Raw genomic sequence first — 18435 nt, 5'->3', positions numbered from 1 at the left:
CATGAGCCTGGTATCCAACAAACTTTGTTTACATAGATGACATTAAAAAAATCATAGCGAACTTATCTATATATCCTGTTCAACAATTTGCATTTTCATTGAGTTTCACCTCTGCTACTAACTAGCTATGAGCACCTGAACAAGGAGTATTATCTGTCTGTGTTGCAGTTTTTCTAAGCCAAAAAATGGAGAGGGTTGGACTAGATGACTTGTACACATATAATGTTGTACCCATCTGAATTATTGTTCACACTTCTAATTGGATTAACATTTTTTTTTTTTGGTAGGTAATGCAGAGATCAACTTCAGGTTGAATTGTTGTAACACCTGTATTAGTGGAGTTTGAATTAATGAGGGATTTTCCTTTCCTGTGCATATTGCTTAGTAGTTTCTAGAGACCCAGTGTTTTGTAACCAAAATGGGAGAATGTCAAATTTAATCAAGAAAACAAAATATTTATTAAGTAAACAATAAAGAACTCTGGGAGAGTGTGACCTGAAGGTCCCAAAGACCTCTATCCCTGATGATCTGGTTATTATTTGATTTATGTCAAATAATAACTGCCCTTGTTTTGACCCAAGAGAGGATTGTGTGGGAAGTTTGTGAGATAGAGCTGAAGCGTTGCTCTGCAGAGTGTCTGGAGCCTAAGTGTATGCAGAGTGCCCCCCTCTCCGCTCCTTGATAAATAGGGAAAAGGTCCAGTTTGCTCCAGCTGGAAAGTTGAAGTCGTTGTTAAATCCATCTATACTCGTTCTGTGAGGAAAAGGACAATCTCTAGTAATATTGTTTAACTGTGAGTATTTTGTCTTCTCTCAAAAAACAAAATTTTATAATTTTATGCTGTCTCAATTAAATATGAATATTAATTTTGTGGGCAATCGAAACTATTATTAAACTGTAAGATGTTAAGGGTATTTTTGGAACGCTTTGGTTTCCACCGTCATTCATTTAGCTTTTGCGAAGTGAATAAGCCGATTGTTGTTACTATGATAGTCAAACTATAAAAAGCATTTGCTCCTTGAAAATGAGAAATTTAAGTAGATTATACAGTGTTTGGTTTTCTCCTAAAGAATGACAAGGCAATTTTGGACTGTAGTTGGACTCCAGGTGACATTTGATATAGTAATGTCAGTCGATTCACAGTGATATTTATTCTTAACATTTTAAAATGAAACTTGTTTTTAATCAAGAACTTACTCTTAAAATACATTTTATTTTTTGAAGCAATAGGGTATATGTGAATTGAAGACACTTGAAATATATTCTGATAAAGGTGTACTCAGGGAATTAAACTTCTATTCAAAATGCTATGATTTTAAAAATTTATAAAAATTCTTCCAGATTATGGGAATAGACACAAAATATATTTCTATATCTCTGAAGTATATATTAATTCATAGTCATGAATTTTCTAAATATATATTCTGATTTCTCTTTCTTAAGCTGTAAAAATGACTTGACATAATCATTAAATATTTTTTCATTTAAAACTATATATGGAATTGTATGATTCCATTTATACGAAATGTCTGGAATAGGCAAATACATAGAAACAGAAGGGGGATTGGTGGTTGCTAGGGATTGAGGGAGGAGAGAATGAGGAGTGACTGCTTATGGGTAGGGGATTTCATTTTGCAGTAATAAGAATGCTCTGGAATTAGATGGTGGTGATAGTTGCACACTCTGAATATTCTAAAAACCAAGAATTGTACATTATAAAAGAGTGAATTTTATGTCGTGTAAATCACATCTCAATAAAGCTGTAGAATAAAACTCTGCGTGAAGACTTCAGAGTGTCAAACCCTCCCAGTATTCTAAGGTTAAAAGACAGATTCTTACAAAGAAATCAAGAAGCCTTAATTTGTGCTGTTATTCAAATATGTCCTTTCCATTTTCATTTTCCTTGGTCCCAATAAGCTCAGAGAATTTTGGCCCAAAGAAGCTCTGCTATGAAAAACTTTTTAATAATTATGTATCATAGAACACTATCATTCATTTTCTAGTAGAGGCTACTCCTGAAATTTTCAGTTTTTCTTGTGAGGCTATCTACTTTTCAGTAGATATTAATTTTATGCCATGCATTATTTGTGATTCAAGGGACATATATTGCAAGAATAAAAATGTAAAGACTGTAGAATTCTTTACCATGTAGATGTGGTTCTCAGGAGTCAATATGTTTTTCTGTTAAAGTTCTAGCTATATGAAGATATACTAAGCAGGATTTCTAGTTAAGACAGAGGAGAGGCAAATTCATTTCTGCAATTAAGCATCTTTTCATAAAATAGCTATTATAATCTATGAAAAATGCAGTTTTTAAAATGAAGTTATATTTGTTAATGAAAAAAACAGACTTTGCCCATGCCAAATTGATCCTCTTGATAAAAGCTCCTTTCTTAACTGAGTTATTTTTGCTTTTAAATAAATATTTACTAGGAAAGATAACAAAACAGAATCACTCCAGGCCTACTGTAACTTTTCTCTTTAATAAGATAGGAAGTTTTTGATTACATACTTCCCTCTATGCTAATAATCTACTTAAGTGTTTTTAAACTAATTGTATGAATACTTTATTTCTGAAAGTTTTGTTTTACTATGCATACATATTATAATACTTCTATTAAACATCTAAAAGGCTGAAGAACATTTTATTAGTAAAAAATTTTATGTAAAAAATAATACAATATTACTATGAGCATATAAAAGAGATAAATATTTCATATTTTAAAAGGCATATTTTTAATCTAAAGCTTATTTATGTATATGTCCCAAGTATGTCCTGGAATATAATTAGTCCGTAAAAACAGGTCTGCTTTGGGGTGCCTAGCTGGCTTAGTTGGAAGAGCATGCCAATCTTGATTGTGGGGTTTGAATCCCACTTTGGGTGTAGAGATTACTTAAATAAATAAACTGAAAAAACCCCAAACAGGTCTGCTTTAGATAATATTTTTGGGTGTGTATTTACCAGTATTGGAAGGACTTGGTTTCAGAACATTGTTATTTACTGTTTGAACCCTGATAGTGGCATCACTATAAGATACTTATGTGTGTCTTTGTCAGAATAGCACTAGTTTTGTTTTAATGAGCTACCTTTGGTCCTTTCTGTATTATTTCTCAAACTCTCGCTCAGCAAACTCTCTCTGTATTGAAGTAGTGCCAGTTTTAATTTTCAGTCTTCTTCAGATAATTTTATATGAAGCTAATGGTTAAGTACAGCAATTTTAAAAGAAGGGTGAATAACAACTTTAAAGTTTTCAGGTTCATTGATAATTTTCTAAAATCTGAGGCTCAAAAGAGAAGTTTGGAAAGAACTGAACAGGACCACTGCTACAAGGTATCACATGTAGTAAATGGGTAGCATTCACAATTGTTTTTCCAGGGAGAGCCAATTCACCTGGTGCGATATAGAAACACGGAAGTGTAGACTGAGTAATCTTATTGATTTTAGTCCTGACTTTTCAAGGGAAACTTCATATTAAAATTTCACTTTTGGGGGGCATTGCTTTTGCTTCATCTCTTTCATCCAGGGCTTATTCTTTAGGAATACTGCTGGGCTGTCTGAAGACTGGGAGTTTCAAGTGCTTTTAGAAGAACATACATTCTATTAGATGATAAAGGGGACAAATTTCAAAGATAGTACTATTTAAATCATCTTCATGGATATAGAAACCTCAGCCATGAAGCTTGCCCATGAATAATAAATGAAAGGAAAAGATTTTTCAATATAATCTCAGAGGCTAAGAAGTTTGTCACATAAAGTTTTTGGCATGATTTGAAACCCATTTTCTTTCTTTCTTTCTTTCTTTCTTTCTTTCTTTCTTTCTTTCTTTCTTTCTTTCTTTCTTTCTTCTTTCTTCATTTTTTTTGTTCTTTTTAAAGGTGAAAACTGTCTTTATCTTTAATAGAGAGGATAAAGCTATAAAAAACTATAGACTCTAGAGTGACCTTTATTTTCTTCCAGTGATTTTCAATTTCTTAAACTGTGATTTCCTGTTTAAGTTTATTCAAATTTTTGGAGTGCCTTTCTAGGAAATAACAAAAATAAATAGTTTTTTTTTCCCGTTAAGGGATCATCTTAGATTGTGAATAATTTTTCTTATAACAGCTTATGATTTTTAGGCTTTACTATTTAAAAATTTTTTAAAATTTAAATTCAATTTAGTTAACATATACTATATTATTAGTTTCAGGGATAGAACTTAGTGATTCATCAGTTTCATGTAACACCCAGTGCTCATTACATCAAGTGCCCTCCTTAATGCCCATCACCCAGTTACCCCATCCTCCCCAACCACCTCCCCTCCAGTAACCCTCAGATTGTTTCCTAGAATTAAGAGTCTCTCATGGTTTGCCTCCCTCTCTGTTTTCAACTTATTTTATTATTCATTCTCTTCCCCTATGTTCATCAGTTTTGTTTCTTAAATTACATGTATGAGTGAAATCATACTGTATTTGTCTTTCTCTGACTGACTTATTTCACTTAGCATAATACCCTCTAGTTCCATCCACGTCATTGCAAATGGCAGGTTTTCATTCTTTTGAATGGCTGAGTAATATTCCATTGCGAATATATATCACATCTTCGTTATCTGTTCATCTGTTGATGGACATGTGGGCTCTTTACATATTTGGGCTACTGTGGACATTGCTGCTCTAAACATTGGGGTGCATGTGTCCTTTCGAATCATTGTTTGTATCCTTCGGAAAAATACCTAGTAGTGCAATTGCTGGGTTGTAGGGTAGTTTTATTTTTAACTTTTTGAGGAACCGTCATACAATTTTCCACAGTGGCTGTACCACTTTGCATTCCCACCAACAGTGTAAGAGGGCTCCCCTTTCTCTGCATCCTCACTGACATCTGTTGTTTCCTGAGTTGTTCATTTTAGTTTTAGGCTTTATTATTAAAAATAAAACCTTTTTCCAGTAATCCATAAACTTTTTTCAATAAATGAAAAAATAAGATTTTAATTAGTCAAGCAGAACCAAAATTAATGTTTTAATGTTTAGCATATCACAGGGCTATGAAAATATTTAGAGTGGATTCACAAGATAAAAACAAGGGCTATAAAAGCCATTTTTTCCTATTCTTTAATTTCTTTCATGAAAAAGTCTAATTTTTCTTCCCAATTCATCTACATTTAGAACACTGAGATCTTGAAACTATTAGAGTAGCAATTATGAGAGTCAGTTATGAAGATAAGACATTAATTAAGCTCTTCCAACAATTTTGCTAAGAGGCTCTTATTATTTTTCTTCTACAAATGAAGAAACTAAGGTTTAAGGAGATTTAATGAATGACCCATAAATAAGTGGTGAAAGCAGTATAAAGCCTAACGCCAAAGGCTTTTTACCTACCAAAGGATTATTACCAAGATTTATTGAGTTATTTGTAAAGAGCTGAGCAATAAGAAATTGGCAGAATTAATAATTTGGTGTGTAGAGATATGGAAACTCCATATTCTTCCAGTTAAAGGATAAATATAAACATCTAGTGTATACATTCTGCTAAACTCTTTATTTTTCAAAAATAGTGCTGTACTTTTATAAAATCATGCTGACTTGATGATCATACTTTCGAATAGTCTACAAAAGTTTTGTTTCCTTCAGTTCTATTTCAGCATTCACTGATGAATAAGTGAGAATTGGAGCAGAGAATGGCAAATACTTATGTCACTACATCTGATGGTTACTGTCTTGCTGAACCAGTGCAGTACTATGGTATGTAAAAAAAAGCTGCGGTATAATAGTTGATAAAACACTTTTTGTGTGACATTATGGTTAATTACAGAGGTGTTTTTTTTTAAGAAATTAACAAGTAAACCAAAGACTTTAAATTGTTCCCTACAAGAGGAATTAAAATAAAAAACTTAAAAATTACTCCCATACAAGAGAATATAATTAACTTCAAAAAATCTGTAATACTAAAATGTCATAAGCCAGCATCAAATGTAAAGAGGGAAAAGCGTGATAGTCTAAAATTGTATTTAATTTTTAAAATTTGAATTAACTTGCAAATTAGAAGTTATTTTTAGGGGTTAGTTGAAGCTAGTTCACATGCGATTAGTAAATGTGGCTCAGAGTAGCTATTCAATATACTTGAAATTTTCATCTTAATATAAGATTTTTATCAAAGGGAAAGAAATAGAAACAGAATGCAGGATACAATAGGAATTTTCTCCAAAAAGACTAAGGCTATAAGATAAATTTAATTTAATTTTTAATTTTTTTGTGGGGTTTTTTTGGATTTTATTTATTATTTATTTATTACTTTTATTTTTTATTAAGTTTTTTAAAATTTAAATTCAATTAATTAACATATAATGTATTATTGGTTTCAGAGGTAGAGGTCATGATTCATCAGTCTATATACTACCTAGTGCTCATTACATCACGTGCCCTCCTTAATGTCCATTATATAAATTTAATTTTAAATGCAGTTTTCTGTTATGGTTAAGTTTAGGGTGAGGGCTAGGGCCTCAATTCTAATTTCCATGCCAATGGAACATCAGCTAGTGTTCTGCAGTCTTTTGATACTCATTCAAGAAGGGCCCTCTTCTTTAAAAAAAAAGTTACATTGTTTTTTTTGATAACATTTCTTTTTATATTAGGCTGTCATTAGTATTTATTCAACACTTAGCATTAGACTGAATGCTGTAAGATTGCAAGTGATTTACATGAGTTAATAAAAATTATACTGTTTCCCACTCTTGGTGGTAGAATTTTAAGGTTAAAAGTAAGTTTAATCACCTGACTCAGCATCAGGAAAAGTACAAATATTACTAGTTACAGATATAGCTATTCAGTATTCCTGGGTCCCTTTGGAACCAATTTTCTGGATTTAGATTTAGAAATTTTCCTGAAAGCAGAAAGTGAATTGGTGGTGTCTGGGTAGCTCAGTCTGGTTAAGCAGTGAGCTCTTAACTTTTGTCTCAGGCCATGATCTCAGGGTCCTGGAATCAAGCGGGCAGTCTGCCCAAGGATTCTCTCTCTCCTTCTCCCTCTCTGCCCCTCTCCCAGCTCGCGCATGTGCCTGTTCTCTCTCTTTCTCTCTGTGTCTCTTTCTGAAATAAATATTAAAAAAAGAAAAAGAAAGTAAGTTGGTGTTTGGGAGCTTCTGATAATTATAATAATGATATTCATTAAGCATCATTTATATTTTATATATGCTTTTGCATACCATATTTTGTTTTATCCTTATAGTAACCTGGTAAAGTAGGCGAATTTATCCCCGGATAATTGCTAGTTAGATTTGTTAGTCAACAAAACACAAAAGAAACTAGTCATTTAAATCAGGTCTAGGAATGGCAAAGGAGAGTGTTAAGGTGTATTTCATGGGGAGCTCAAACAAAAACTTTTTTTTTTTTTGCTTGAAATAACCAGGTGAAATTGTATTTTAGTTTGATTTTTTGGGGGGGGGGTAGGATAATTTATTAATTCATCTCTTTACTGACCTGATCATACCACAAAAAGTTGTATCCACACAAGGGACATGCAAAAGATGGGGAATACCTTCTTTGCTTCCAGACTCTGGGAAATACGCATTTCTATTTAAGAAGGGAGACTGGATTGGTATGTAAGCCATTAGCAATGACTGGCCTTTCTGCCAGCTCTTGAGCAACCTCTGCATACCCCTGGGATGACAGCACTTATGATTCCCTGCAGTTCAGTTTACTGCCTGCTCCTCAGGCTGGCCAGCAAGTCCCTGGGATGTAGTGGACATGTTGAACTAACCGTTGAGCCTAAAGCTCTTTGACATTTGAAAACAATGATGAAATTTTGACTTTTTACCATTTGTTCTTTTCTATTTTGAAAACAACTAGATTTTCTGCCAGAGCAAATCAACTATCAGCTGCACCACACTGATTTTCAAGAATCAACTTATTGCCAGTATTCTACTGTCCAGTTTCCGACAGCTCTACAGTCCCAGTCTTTACAAAGTCATTTCAATACTTACAGCTTGGATCCACAGTTCAGTGGTGGAGAATGTGGCTTTGGTTCCTATGAATTAAATAAACCCACTTATGTGGTTGACCATGATGCTGAAGATGGATATTCTGGAATGAAAAGGTCCAGACTCACTCACTCTTCCATTCGGATTAAGCGACAGGAAGAACTCTGTGTCGTTTGTGGTGATAAAGCATCAGGGTATCATTACAATGCGCTTACTTGTGAAGGTTGCAAAGGTAAGGATAAAGTTAAAACAAAACTGAAGACCTAGTGTTCACTGAAGAGTCATAAAAGTTCAGGCATGTGAAATACTCTTACTTTTCAAAGCGTGAAAAATAAAACCGGAGAAAGCCATTGATGCATTTAAAGCTGATCAATCTGTGTCATAAAAGACACGAAAACGGAATGTAATAGTTTTGATTTAGTTTTCATTTTTGATGGAAACTTTCACATTTAAATATAAAATTCAGTATTTTTTAAAAAAGATTTTATTATTTAAAATTCAGTATTTATCTAGCAAAAGGTTTCTATGTTCTTAGATGGATCCGATATTGGAATAGAAAATGATTTTTAGGGTTGCCTGGGTGGATCCGTTGGTTGGGCGACTGGCTCTTGGTTTCAGCTCGGGTTGTGATCTCTGGCAGTGGAATTGTGCCCGGAGTGGGGCTCTGTGCTTGGCTCAGAGTCTGCTTGTCTTTCTCCCTCCCTCTCTGCTCCTCCCCCCCCCCCACTCCAGCACATGTGCATTCTCTCTTTCCACTAAATAAATAAATAAAATCTCAAGAAAAAAAGAAAATGATTTTTAAAAATATCTGAATGTTAACTATTACATCTTCTCATGTGGTTGATATAATTCATGCATTAGAAGGGAATTTGAATTAAATGACTTCTATGATTCTATTTTAATTTCTTTTAATGCTTATTTGAAAACAAATGGGAGGTTTGCAAGTGAAGGTTATCATGGACAATGAAATTTTCAGAGTGAAGTAGTCCTTGATGAAATTTTGAGGTTTTGAAACACTCCTGCATTGTTTTTATTTACAAATGCAACGTTGGGACAGAACCTGGAAATGATTAGGCCAATGCAGCTCTTAGTAAATGTGTGTTAGAAGTTCAGGGTGAAGATTTACTGTCAGAAGCTCACAACTCACCCCTCACAAGGAGTAGCCAAATGAATACTGTGGGAAATTAGGTACCAGTTTTATGAATAGAAAAGCTGGGCAAGTATTTGCTTATTCTTAAAATGCAGGGCCTTGCTGTTAAAACTAGATGGAAGAAGGTGCACCTGGGTTAAGTGCCTGCCTTCAGCTCAGGTCATGATCCCAGCGTCCTGGGACTGAGCCCTTGCATCATGTCGGGCCTCCTGCTTAGTGGGGAGCCTGCTTCTCCCTCTCCCTCTGACCCTCATTCGTGCTTGTTCTCTCTCTAGCGCTCTTTCTCTCTCTCTTCAATCAATCAATCAATCAATCAATCAATCAATCCTAAAAAAAACTAGATGGAAGATGAGGCATAGTTCTGGAAAACTTAAGCTGAGCTATTTCCTTTGATGAATCTAAATCACAAAACTCTCACTTTCAAGTGTGTCTACAGAAAAAAAAGGGTATCGCAGGTCTCCAAGGGGGGCATTGACAAAGCTTATCAACTTTACTGCTTGGAATGGATTAAGGGGAAGATAGCAGAGGTTATTGCATAGGAATGGGGAATGAAAGAGGAAGTGGGAAGGGGGACTGCTATGCATGGATTTAGGAAGTGAAAGGGAAAATATGGACACCTCTGCCGACACACACACACACACACACACACACACACACCCCACGGCCTATTCAATGTTTCAGACCAAATGATCTAAAAATATTTTCTCACCTGGGGGAGTGCTAAAAAAGGAAGAAGGACAGAGGAGTAAGTTTCGAAGAATATCTCTTCCTATTTATGGGTTGAGGTGGAAATATGAGGAGAGAAGGAAAGAAGTTTTCCTTACAGTTTTACAGGAGCATATATTCCTTCAAGGGCACCTTGAGAGATGCTTCATGGAATCTTGATATTCTGTACAACATAGTTGTAAAAATGCTTTTAGATGATATATTATAACCATAATAAAATAGAAAGCTATCTTAATGTGTTGGAACTATTTTGTTTAATTTCCAGATGTGATTATTGAAAGGAACAACCTTGGAATAGAAAATATCAATCATGAGGGAATATGAATGTATATTAAACTAAATCTTACTGATGGAGAAAAAATATTTTATTGAAATAATTTAGGTATTTTGATTACTTAACTCTACTAGGAAGATATATATTAATAAAAAATGGGGCACCTGGGTGGCCCAGTGGGTTAAGCATCGGCCTTTGGCTCAGTTCATGATCTCAGCATCCTGGGATCGAGCCCCACATCAGGCTCCCTGCTCGGTAGGGAGTCTGCTTCTCCCTTTCACTCTGCCTGTCTGCTTGTTCTCTCTCACTCTCTGTGTCAAATAAATAAAACCTTAAAAAAACACCCACTAAAAATACCTAATAGTGAAATTTTAAAAGTACTTTTTTTGTCATTAGGTTTTTTTCGACGTAGCATCACCAAAAATGCAGTATATCATTGCAAGAATGGTGGCCACTGTGAAATGGACATGTACATGCGTAGGAAATGTCAAGAGTGCAGACTCAAAAAGTGTAAGGCAGTAGGAATGTTGGCAGAATGTAAGTGTTATTGTGGACTTTGAGGGTTCTTTTTTTGAGGGGGATTTTAGTTTTTCTTACCTTATTGACAACATAATGCATTCCTTAAGTTATCATTTTGAACATTAACATACTTGTCTAGATGTAAGCTATTTCCCTAGCAACTGATAGATCAGGATGACTGGTAACCAATCTAGGTAATTATTTCCATAAACCCCGTCTATACTATATATCTCTAATTTTGACCATAATCCTATGTTCTTCTTCATTGGAAATCCTTGTATTTTCATATGACTTATGCTAAAGTTATATAATGTATCTATAAAGAGCAGAATTTTAAATTAGTAGTTCCATTCTTTGGTCTTGTAGGTTTAGAAGCCTGCATAACTAGGTATGTAGAGCCTACTAACAACTCATAGGTGTCAAAACCCAACTCACCAGGCAGAAAAGTACTTCGGCTGTTAGAGTTCCTTCTATGTCCACAATGTTTTTAGCTTATAAGTTACATGATGTCATGTAATCCTCAGAGCAGTACTAAGATTTTGGCATTATTTCTTCAATACCTATTTCCCAGTGCTCAAAATGTCATGGTGATTTCAAAATTCATTTTCTTGATAAGGTCTTATTAGTGTTTTCTGTTCATGTCTAATCTAGCCTTGTACAAACTCTTATTATCTTGCACTCTTACTATTATATTAATTTCATGGCTATTTCTTCATTATCTCTTTTTAGTTAAATCTACCTTCAACTGCTGTGATAATATTCTTCCATTTTTATTAAGTACACTTCTGTTTAATAAACACCAATGCAATATTCTGTTATATTATACTGCTTATTTTAATAAAATCAAAACTCTTCAATGTTCTTGACCGAAAGGATTCCTGTTATTTAAAATTCCGGGGTTGGGGGTGCCTGGCTAGCTGGCTCAGTCAGTGGATGTGTGACTCTTGATGTCAGGGTTGAGTTTGAGCCCCATGTTGGAGATAGAGATTACTTAAAAATCTTAAAAAAAAAAATTCAGGGTTGGAGTAGATCTTAAGGTTATCCTGTCCAACCAGCCTGAATCCTTTACTTTATCCCTGTCTGAGACTGCTCAGGCCGCCATAACAAAATCCCATTGTCTTGTCTTGTTAGGAAAAAATTGACTTAGCTCATTTAACAAAATCACAAAATATTTTCTTGACCTTATACAAAAATCAAAGAAAAAAACTCATAGATAAGGTAGTTGAACTTCTATATCAATTGATATTCTATGTAGTTTCCAAGATGTAATGTGGAAATTCCTCTAATATAAAAAGGTCTAAATTTATAGTTTGGAGATGGAAAATTGATTTTTAATTTTTAATTTGTGTCTAGGATGACTATGTACTTTTAGGTAGAGGATATAACTATTCCTGCAAGGAAAAGAAGAAAGTAATGTAGTAAATTTAATTGCTGTGTATATACTTGCCAAAAAAGAAAGGTTCTTTGTGAAAAGACAAGTCTATGATAATATGTGTACAGTATAAGACAATTTTCATCAAATCCTATAATGTTATTTGTCATACCTAAAACATTTTATATGAATTTTGTAACATCACAGGTTTGCTCACAGAAATCCAGTGCAAATCAAAGAGACTTCGAAAGAACTTTAAACAGAAGAATAGTTTTTACTCTAACATCAAAGTGGAAGAGGAAGGAGTAGACAAGCTTGTATCATCCACCACTAGATCTGGAAAAGTGGCAAGACTCTTAACAAAATTTCTTGTTTCTTTAATGATGACGTGTCTTGCTTAATAAGAATTCATTATAGTTTTCCCCCTATGATTTCTTATAGATTAAGGAGAGCATGGAACTAACTCAAGAGGAACATCAGCTCATTAATAACATTGTGGCTGCTCATCAGAAATATACAATTCCTTTAGAGGAAACAAAGAAATTTGTATGTGTTCCTTAATGGCAAGAAATAATTTATAACTAATTATGTTAGAAAATAAGAGCATAAACATGAAAGTTAAAAATTTAAACAGTTGAAAGAAATAAAATCTGTTACTCTTATTTCTTTTTGTTGGCTAGCTGCAGAAGTATGCAAATCCTGAACTGAGCTTTTTGAGACTCTCAGAGACAGTGGTCCTACACCTACAGGAGTTAATGGATTTTACCAAGGGACTCCCAGGTAATCATTTTACCTTTGGAAAAAAATTAATTTCATACCTAATTTTTTAAAAGTTCCCTATTTTAAAGAAAGGGGGCATTTTAGGAAAACAAAAACTCTTATTTTCCCACCAAAGCTGCTTCCAAAAGCAAAAACATGTTCATTTTTTCTGCTTTAAGCAATCAGGTATGGGGGGTGTGTGTGCCCCTGTGGCTCAGTTGGTTAAGCATCCCACTCTTGATTTCGGCTCAGGTCATGATCTCAGGGTTGTGAGTTCTAGCCCCACATTGGGCTCCGTGCTGAGCATGGAGACTGCTTAAGATTCTGTCTCTCCCTCTCCGTCTGCCTCTCCAGAACTCTCATGTGCACTCCCTCTCTTTCTCTCTCTAAAAACAAAACAAAACAAAAACAACCAGGTGGTTGAAAATATTTAAATAAATAAATAAATATTTAAAAATATTCAAATGACTCCAAAGATGTAGAGCAAGACACATAGTATGATTGATTGTATCTTTTAATGTTTTGAAATAAATTCTTTATATAAAACATGAAACAAATAAAATTGTCTGTACAATATGAAAAAATCAACCTACAGTTGGCCCAAACTTACCTATTTATATGCACAGATAACTCACTGTAAAATAAATTCTTTGAGGCTAAACTGACTGTGTTAATTTGCTCTTGCCATATGAAAGTATTATCCAGTTCTGATGAAAGTCCTCCAAAATATTACCATGTGGAATCAAGAATTTTGTTGGTATTTGAAATTATAAATCGTGATTATTCTAAGGAAACATTTAGGATTCATATTATAACTAAATGAATAATTTAAAATGTTAAATCTTATACCTGAAAATTATCTTTTCATTACTGATATCAAACAACTATGTGATCTTTTCTTCAAGGCTTTGGAAATTTGACAACTGAGGACCAGACTGCATTATGCAAGGGATCAAAAACTGAAGTGATGTTCCTTCATGGGGCCCAACTTTACAGTCAGGAAGAATGTCTTTTATCAGCGTCTGAAAGTAAAAAAGACCAAACAACTTGATCTTAATGTTAACAGTTACTATTAAATACAGCAGCACATTATGTAACATTATTTTTTATTTTATTTTTGCTTTACTAGTCAGTATAGGAATAAGTTATTCATGATAGCTTTTCCAACTCATTGGTCTAGGTTTTGCTTTTCTTTTAAAGAAAACTTTTTTTTCTTTTCTTTTTTTTATTATATGACATCATGGAAAACATATTTTTGCGGGGTTTTCTACACAAAATTTATATAAAATCTGAACTATTAATCTCAGTTCATGTTTCAGTAATAAAAATTATAAAGCTACCATTTGTTGGGAATATTTTCTAACTGATTAGAGAGATTGGATTTACTATCTGCCTAAAGATTTTTTAAAAATCAGACTTTATTTTTCCCTGTTACTAGGTACTATGAGAGTATCAGATCATTCAGATCACTCACTGAATTGTCACAATCAGAGTGATAATAGAAGTGTTATTTATTCTATGGAAACATTTTGCAGTGAAGACTGTCTTCCTACTACACTGACGGGTAATATTACATACAATACAAAATATTATATTGGATGGAAAAATTGGTCAGATATAATGTTTCATTTTATTATTCTGCTTTGATAAAAGATGATAATGGCAATATATTTGATAATGCCCTACTGTCTGATGAAAATACATTTGATATTAATCTTTTTAGGTATTGCTGAAGAATTTATTACCACATTGTTTTACTTCTACAGAAGAATGAGTGAACTTAATATTACTAATACTGAATATGCTCTGCTTGCAGCAACAACTGTGTTTTTTTCAGGTAAAAACCATTCAGAAGTAAAACTTTGGATTAAGTTTGGCAATCAAATCATGATGTCTGTGGTTATTATATTATTCACTGATGCCAAATGTTAACAATTTTATTTCATCAAAATTTTCTCTTTGAGAGAATTCTCTTCAGCTTATGGACATGTTGTAATTTCTTGCACCTTAAAAAAGCCTTCTTGACTTCTAATCCCTTTCAGCTCTTTTCCCATTTCTCTGTTCTACTCTACAGAACAAAAAAAAATTTTTGTCTGTACTCCTGCCTTCATTTATCTCATCTCATTTACTCCTGAACCCATTGCAGTCAGATTTTGTCCCCTTCTTTCCATTCCACCATAATTTGTCAAGATCTTCAGTCATCTGGCACTGCTGATTCCAGTGGTCAATTCTTAGTCCTCATTGTACGTGACCCATCAGCTTCATTTGGCAGAGCAGATCACTCCTCCTCTCTTGGAAAACTTTCATCACTTGGCTTCTGTTGATCACTCCCTCCTTCTAGACATTTTTTCCCCACTTGATTTCCAGGACATCACACTCTCTCGATTTTCCTCCTCAGTGGCTGATTTTTCCATTTCCTTTGTTGATTTCTCCTCATCTTCCACACTGATAAATGTTAAGAATGTCCTAGGGCTGAGTTCTCTTTTCTTCTACACTTATTTCCTTTGAAATTTTATTCCAACTCATGGCTTTAAACACCATCTACATGTTGACAAAGTCCCAAAGTTATATACCAACTTAGAATGCTCCCGTAAGCTCAACTAAACAGCCTACTCAAGATTTCAACTTGTAGTAGGCACATCAAATTTAACATGTCCCAAGGTGAACTCCTGATCTCTCCCCTGATCCTTCTATATTCTTCCTCCACCTTTACTAAATGGCATCTCCATCCTTCAAGTTACACAAGCCAAAATTTGTGAAGTTATCTTTTACCACTTTCTTTCTCTTATACCCTAACAAATAGGCAACACCTCCTGTTGACTCTAGCCTCAAAATATATCCAGAACTCAACCACTTCTTACTGTCTCTGTCCCTGCCACTCTAATTCAAACTAGTATCCTTTTTTGCTTTCCTGTTTCTGCACTTGCCTCCCTTGAGTCTATTCTCTATATAGTAGCCAGAGTTTATCTTTTAAAACATAAGCTAGATCATTTCATTTCTCTGCTCATAACGCTTTCATGGTTTCCTGTTCTACACAGATTAGAGCCATGTTCTTTCCATTATTGTCTACTACTGCCCTTTTTGCTTACCCCACCACAGCCACATTACTTTTGATACATATGTTACTTGAAAATGTCAAGCAGGCTCCTGCCACAGGTTGTGTTGTATTTGACAAATATGCTTGGAAAGCTCTTTCCCCAGATAACCACATGCTCCTTCATCTCGGATCTCTGTTAAATGTCATCTTACCTCTGATTATCCTTTTAAAAATAGTACTGCCCTTCCACCCTAAATTCTTATTCCTTTCTCTGTTTATATTTCTTCGTAACACTTATCATTGTCATATTATATTTTTATTTAAAATGTGTATATATCTCTTTTCTCTCCCATTCCTCTCAAACTCAGGATATAAGCTTAAAGAGGGCAGGAAATTGTGTCTGTAATGTTTGCTGCTGTATCTCCACCACAATGCCTGGATAGATAATTGCTGCCTAACCATTAAGAAATTCTTGGCTGGTTCTTATATTTTTATAACTAGGTACTTAAGAAGCTTGCCTTTTGCTTATCGTTGATCTTGAGGAAATTAATCTTTTTAAGTTTCAAGTAAGCTTGAAACTTGCTCTTATATTCTTAAACAACCACTTACTGACTCTTCTCTTCCTATTTGACTTTACTTCTCTACCTCTTAAGAAGCTCATCTGAAAAACAATGGTAATAGTAGAACTTGCCTCATAGAGTACTATGCAGATTAAATAAGATACTGCATGAAGTAAGTTACTTAGCATAATATCTTGCATATATTAAGGGTTTGGAAAATATTTGCTATTTTATTATTTACAAACTGTATTGTTTTAAATTAATTCATAATCTTCTATCACTTTCCAGTATTCACTAAGATATATATGATGATGTTTTTCAGATCGTCCATACCTTAAAAACAAGCAACATGTGGAAAATTTACAAGAACCGATTTTACACATTTTGTACAAATATTCAAAAATGTATCATCCAGAAGACCTACAGCATTTTGCTCGTCTCATAGAGAGGCTCACTGAACTGAGAACACTGAATCACAACTACTCAGAAATACTTAACACTTGGAAAGCAAAGGACCCCAAATTGGCTAGTTTACTCTCAGAGAAATGGAATTTGTATTCACATTGTTGAAATTTAGAATGTTGTTGTGGTTTGCCTTAGAACTTTCTAAATCTAAATTGTTTACTCTATCATCATAGGATGACTGATTTGAAAAACATAAACAGGATTGCTAGGTTACCAATATATCCCCATAAAATGGACATCGTCAGTGCTCATCAAATTTTTGTGGAATATAGGACCAACCACTAGAGGGACATCTAGGATTCTTTTCAAGATTTGACTCAAAAGAAGCAATGACTATTGTTACTGCATGGTTCCTTCAAAAGGGAATAATGCTAAATAGAGTTCTCACCTGAAGAAACTCTACTTTTTTCCTTTAGTAGAAAAATTGAATGAAAATATATAATTATAGACATGAGAAAGGCTATCTAGTAGAAACAATTGTAATCAAATAAAGGTAGTTTGTGAACCTCATTATTTCGGCCAGATTAATGGATAAGAAACTAACATTTTAAACTTATTCCTGTTACAGCATTTTATGAATTATTAAAGAGGAACAAAAGTTTGTCCAACTCTTTTCTTGATGTTTTTAAAAAAGAAATCTTTTTAGGTCCACATTTTAAAAATCTGTGATGGTGAGATATTGAAAAAAGTTAAAATGACAAATCATTAAATGTTTTAACATACTTTGGGAAATTTAGCACAATTTATTGCTCATTCCGGTAGACAATATTTTGACATTTTTGCCAATACCTTTTGTAGAAAAAATTGTTCTTAAAAACTGAAATCTTTCCACAAATATTTTAATCCTTGTAAAGATAGGAAGGCTATTTAGTAAAAATAAATCTCATGTGAAATACATGAAATTGAGAAATTCTATGGTGGCACTATTCTTTTGGAAGACTAGGTATAAGTAAATAAAATACTGTGAATTTAAGTTAACTTAATACTACTAGTAGCAGCCTTTTGGTTTTCAATAAAGAAAAAAAGACCATAGTTCAATCTTTCAGTCATAAAACTTTAAAAAGCTGGAATGTTGTATATCTTCGACTTTTAAAAAAATCTTATTTAAATTTATTAATTTTTTTTAAAGATTTATTTATTTATTTATTTGACAGAGATAGAGACAGCCAGCGAGAGAGGGAACACAAGCAGGGGGAGTGGGAGAGGAAGAAGCAGGCTCCTAGCGGAGGAGCCTGATGTGGGGCTTGATCCCGGAATGCCAGAACGCCGGGATCACGCCCTGAGCCAAAGGCAGGCGCTTAACCGCTGTGCCACCCAGGCGCCCCTAAATTTATTAATATTTGCCCCACAGGGCATCTTGGGCATAAACCTGGAATCCTCTCTTGGAGGGAATATTTTGTCGTTTTTAGGGTATCTAGACTGCTTCCTTAAAATGTAAAATGAAGTACTAACCTGGATCAAAATTTTTTAAATTTTAGCAGAAACTATGATGTCTCATAGATTAAATTTATACAAAATTGGTTATTTAAATATATTACTTAAGCCCTCTGGAAAAATATCAATTAGATAACCTAGATACTTAGTACCACAATATTTATTGTATTTACTCGCCCAGATTGAAGCCA

The 18435-nt window shown here is 33.8% G+C and overlaps 1 protein-coding gene across 1 annotated transcript; it reads left to right on the top strand.

The window, feature by feature from the left end:
* Window positions 1-580: 580 nt before the first annotated feature.
* On the top strand, window positions 581-17418 carry LOC113244435 (bile acid receptor-like). Its single transcript, XM_026483772.4, has 11 exons — window positions 581-793; window positions 5605-5715; window positions 7818-8180; window positions 10495-10635; window positions 12197-12336; window positions 12431-12535; window positions 12670-12769; window positions 13654-13776; window positions 14187-14312; window positions 14472-14585; window positions 16668-17418. The coding sequence occupies exons 2-11, from the start codon at window positions 5652-5654 to the stop codon at window positions 16913-16915; spliced, it is 1524 nt and encodes a 507-aa protein (XP_026339557.3). The 5' UTR covers window positions 581-793; window positions 5605-5651; the 3' UTR covers window positions 16916-17418.
* The last annotated feature ends 1017 nt before the right edge of the window (window positions 17419-18435 follow it).

This window comes from Ursus arctos, unplaced genomic scaffold (genome assembly GCF_023065955.2).
Source record: "Ursus arctos isolate Adak ecotype North America unplaced genomic scaffold, UrsArc2.0 scaffold_12, whole genome shotgun sequence".
NCBI lineage: Eukaryota > Metazoa > Chordata > Mammalia > Carnivora > Ursidae > Ursus > Ursus arctos.
The sequence above is the reverse complement of the archived record's forward strand: the minus strand, read 5'-3'. Positions and strand labels throughout refer to the sequence as shown.

Coding starts and splice junctions, on each gene's coding strand:
- LOC113244435 (XM_026483772.4), top strand. CDS start 5,652: ATGGCAAATACTTATGTCACTACATCTGATGGTTACTGTCTTGCTGAA. Junction 10,636..12,196: donor AGTAGGAATGTTGGCAGAAT/GTAAGTGTTATT, acceptor GTAACATCACAG/GTTTGCTCACAGAAATCCAG. Junction 14,586..16,667: donor AACAACTGTGTTTTTTTCAG/GTAAAAACCATT, acceptor GATGTTTTTCAG/ATCGTCCATACCTTAAAAAC.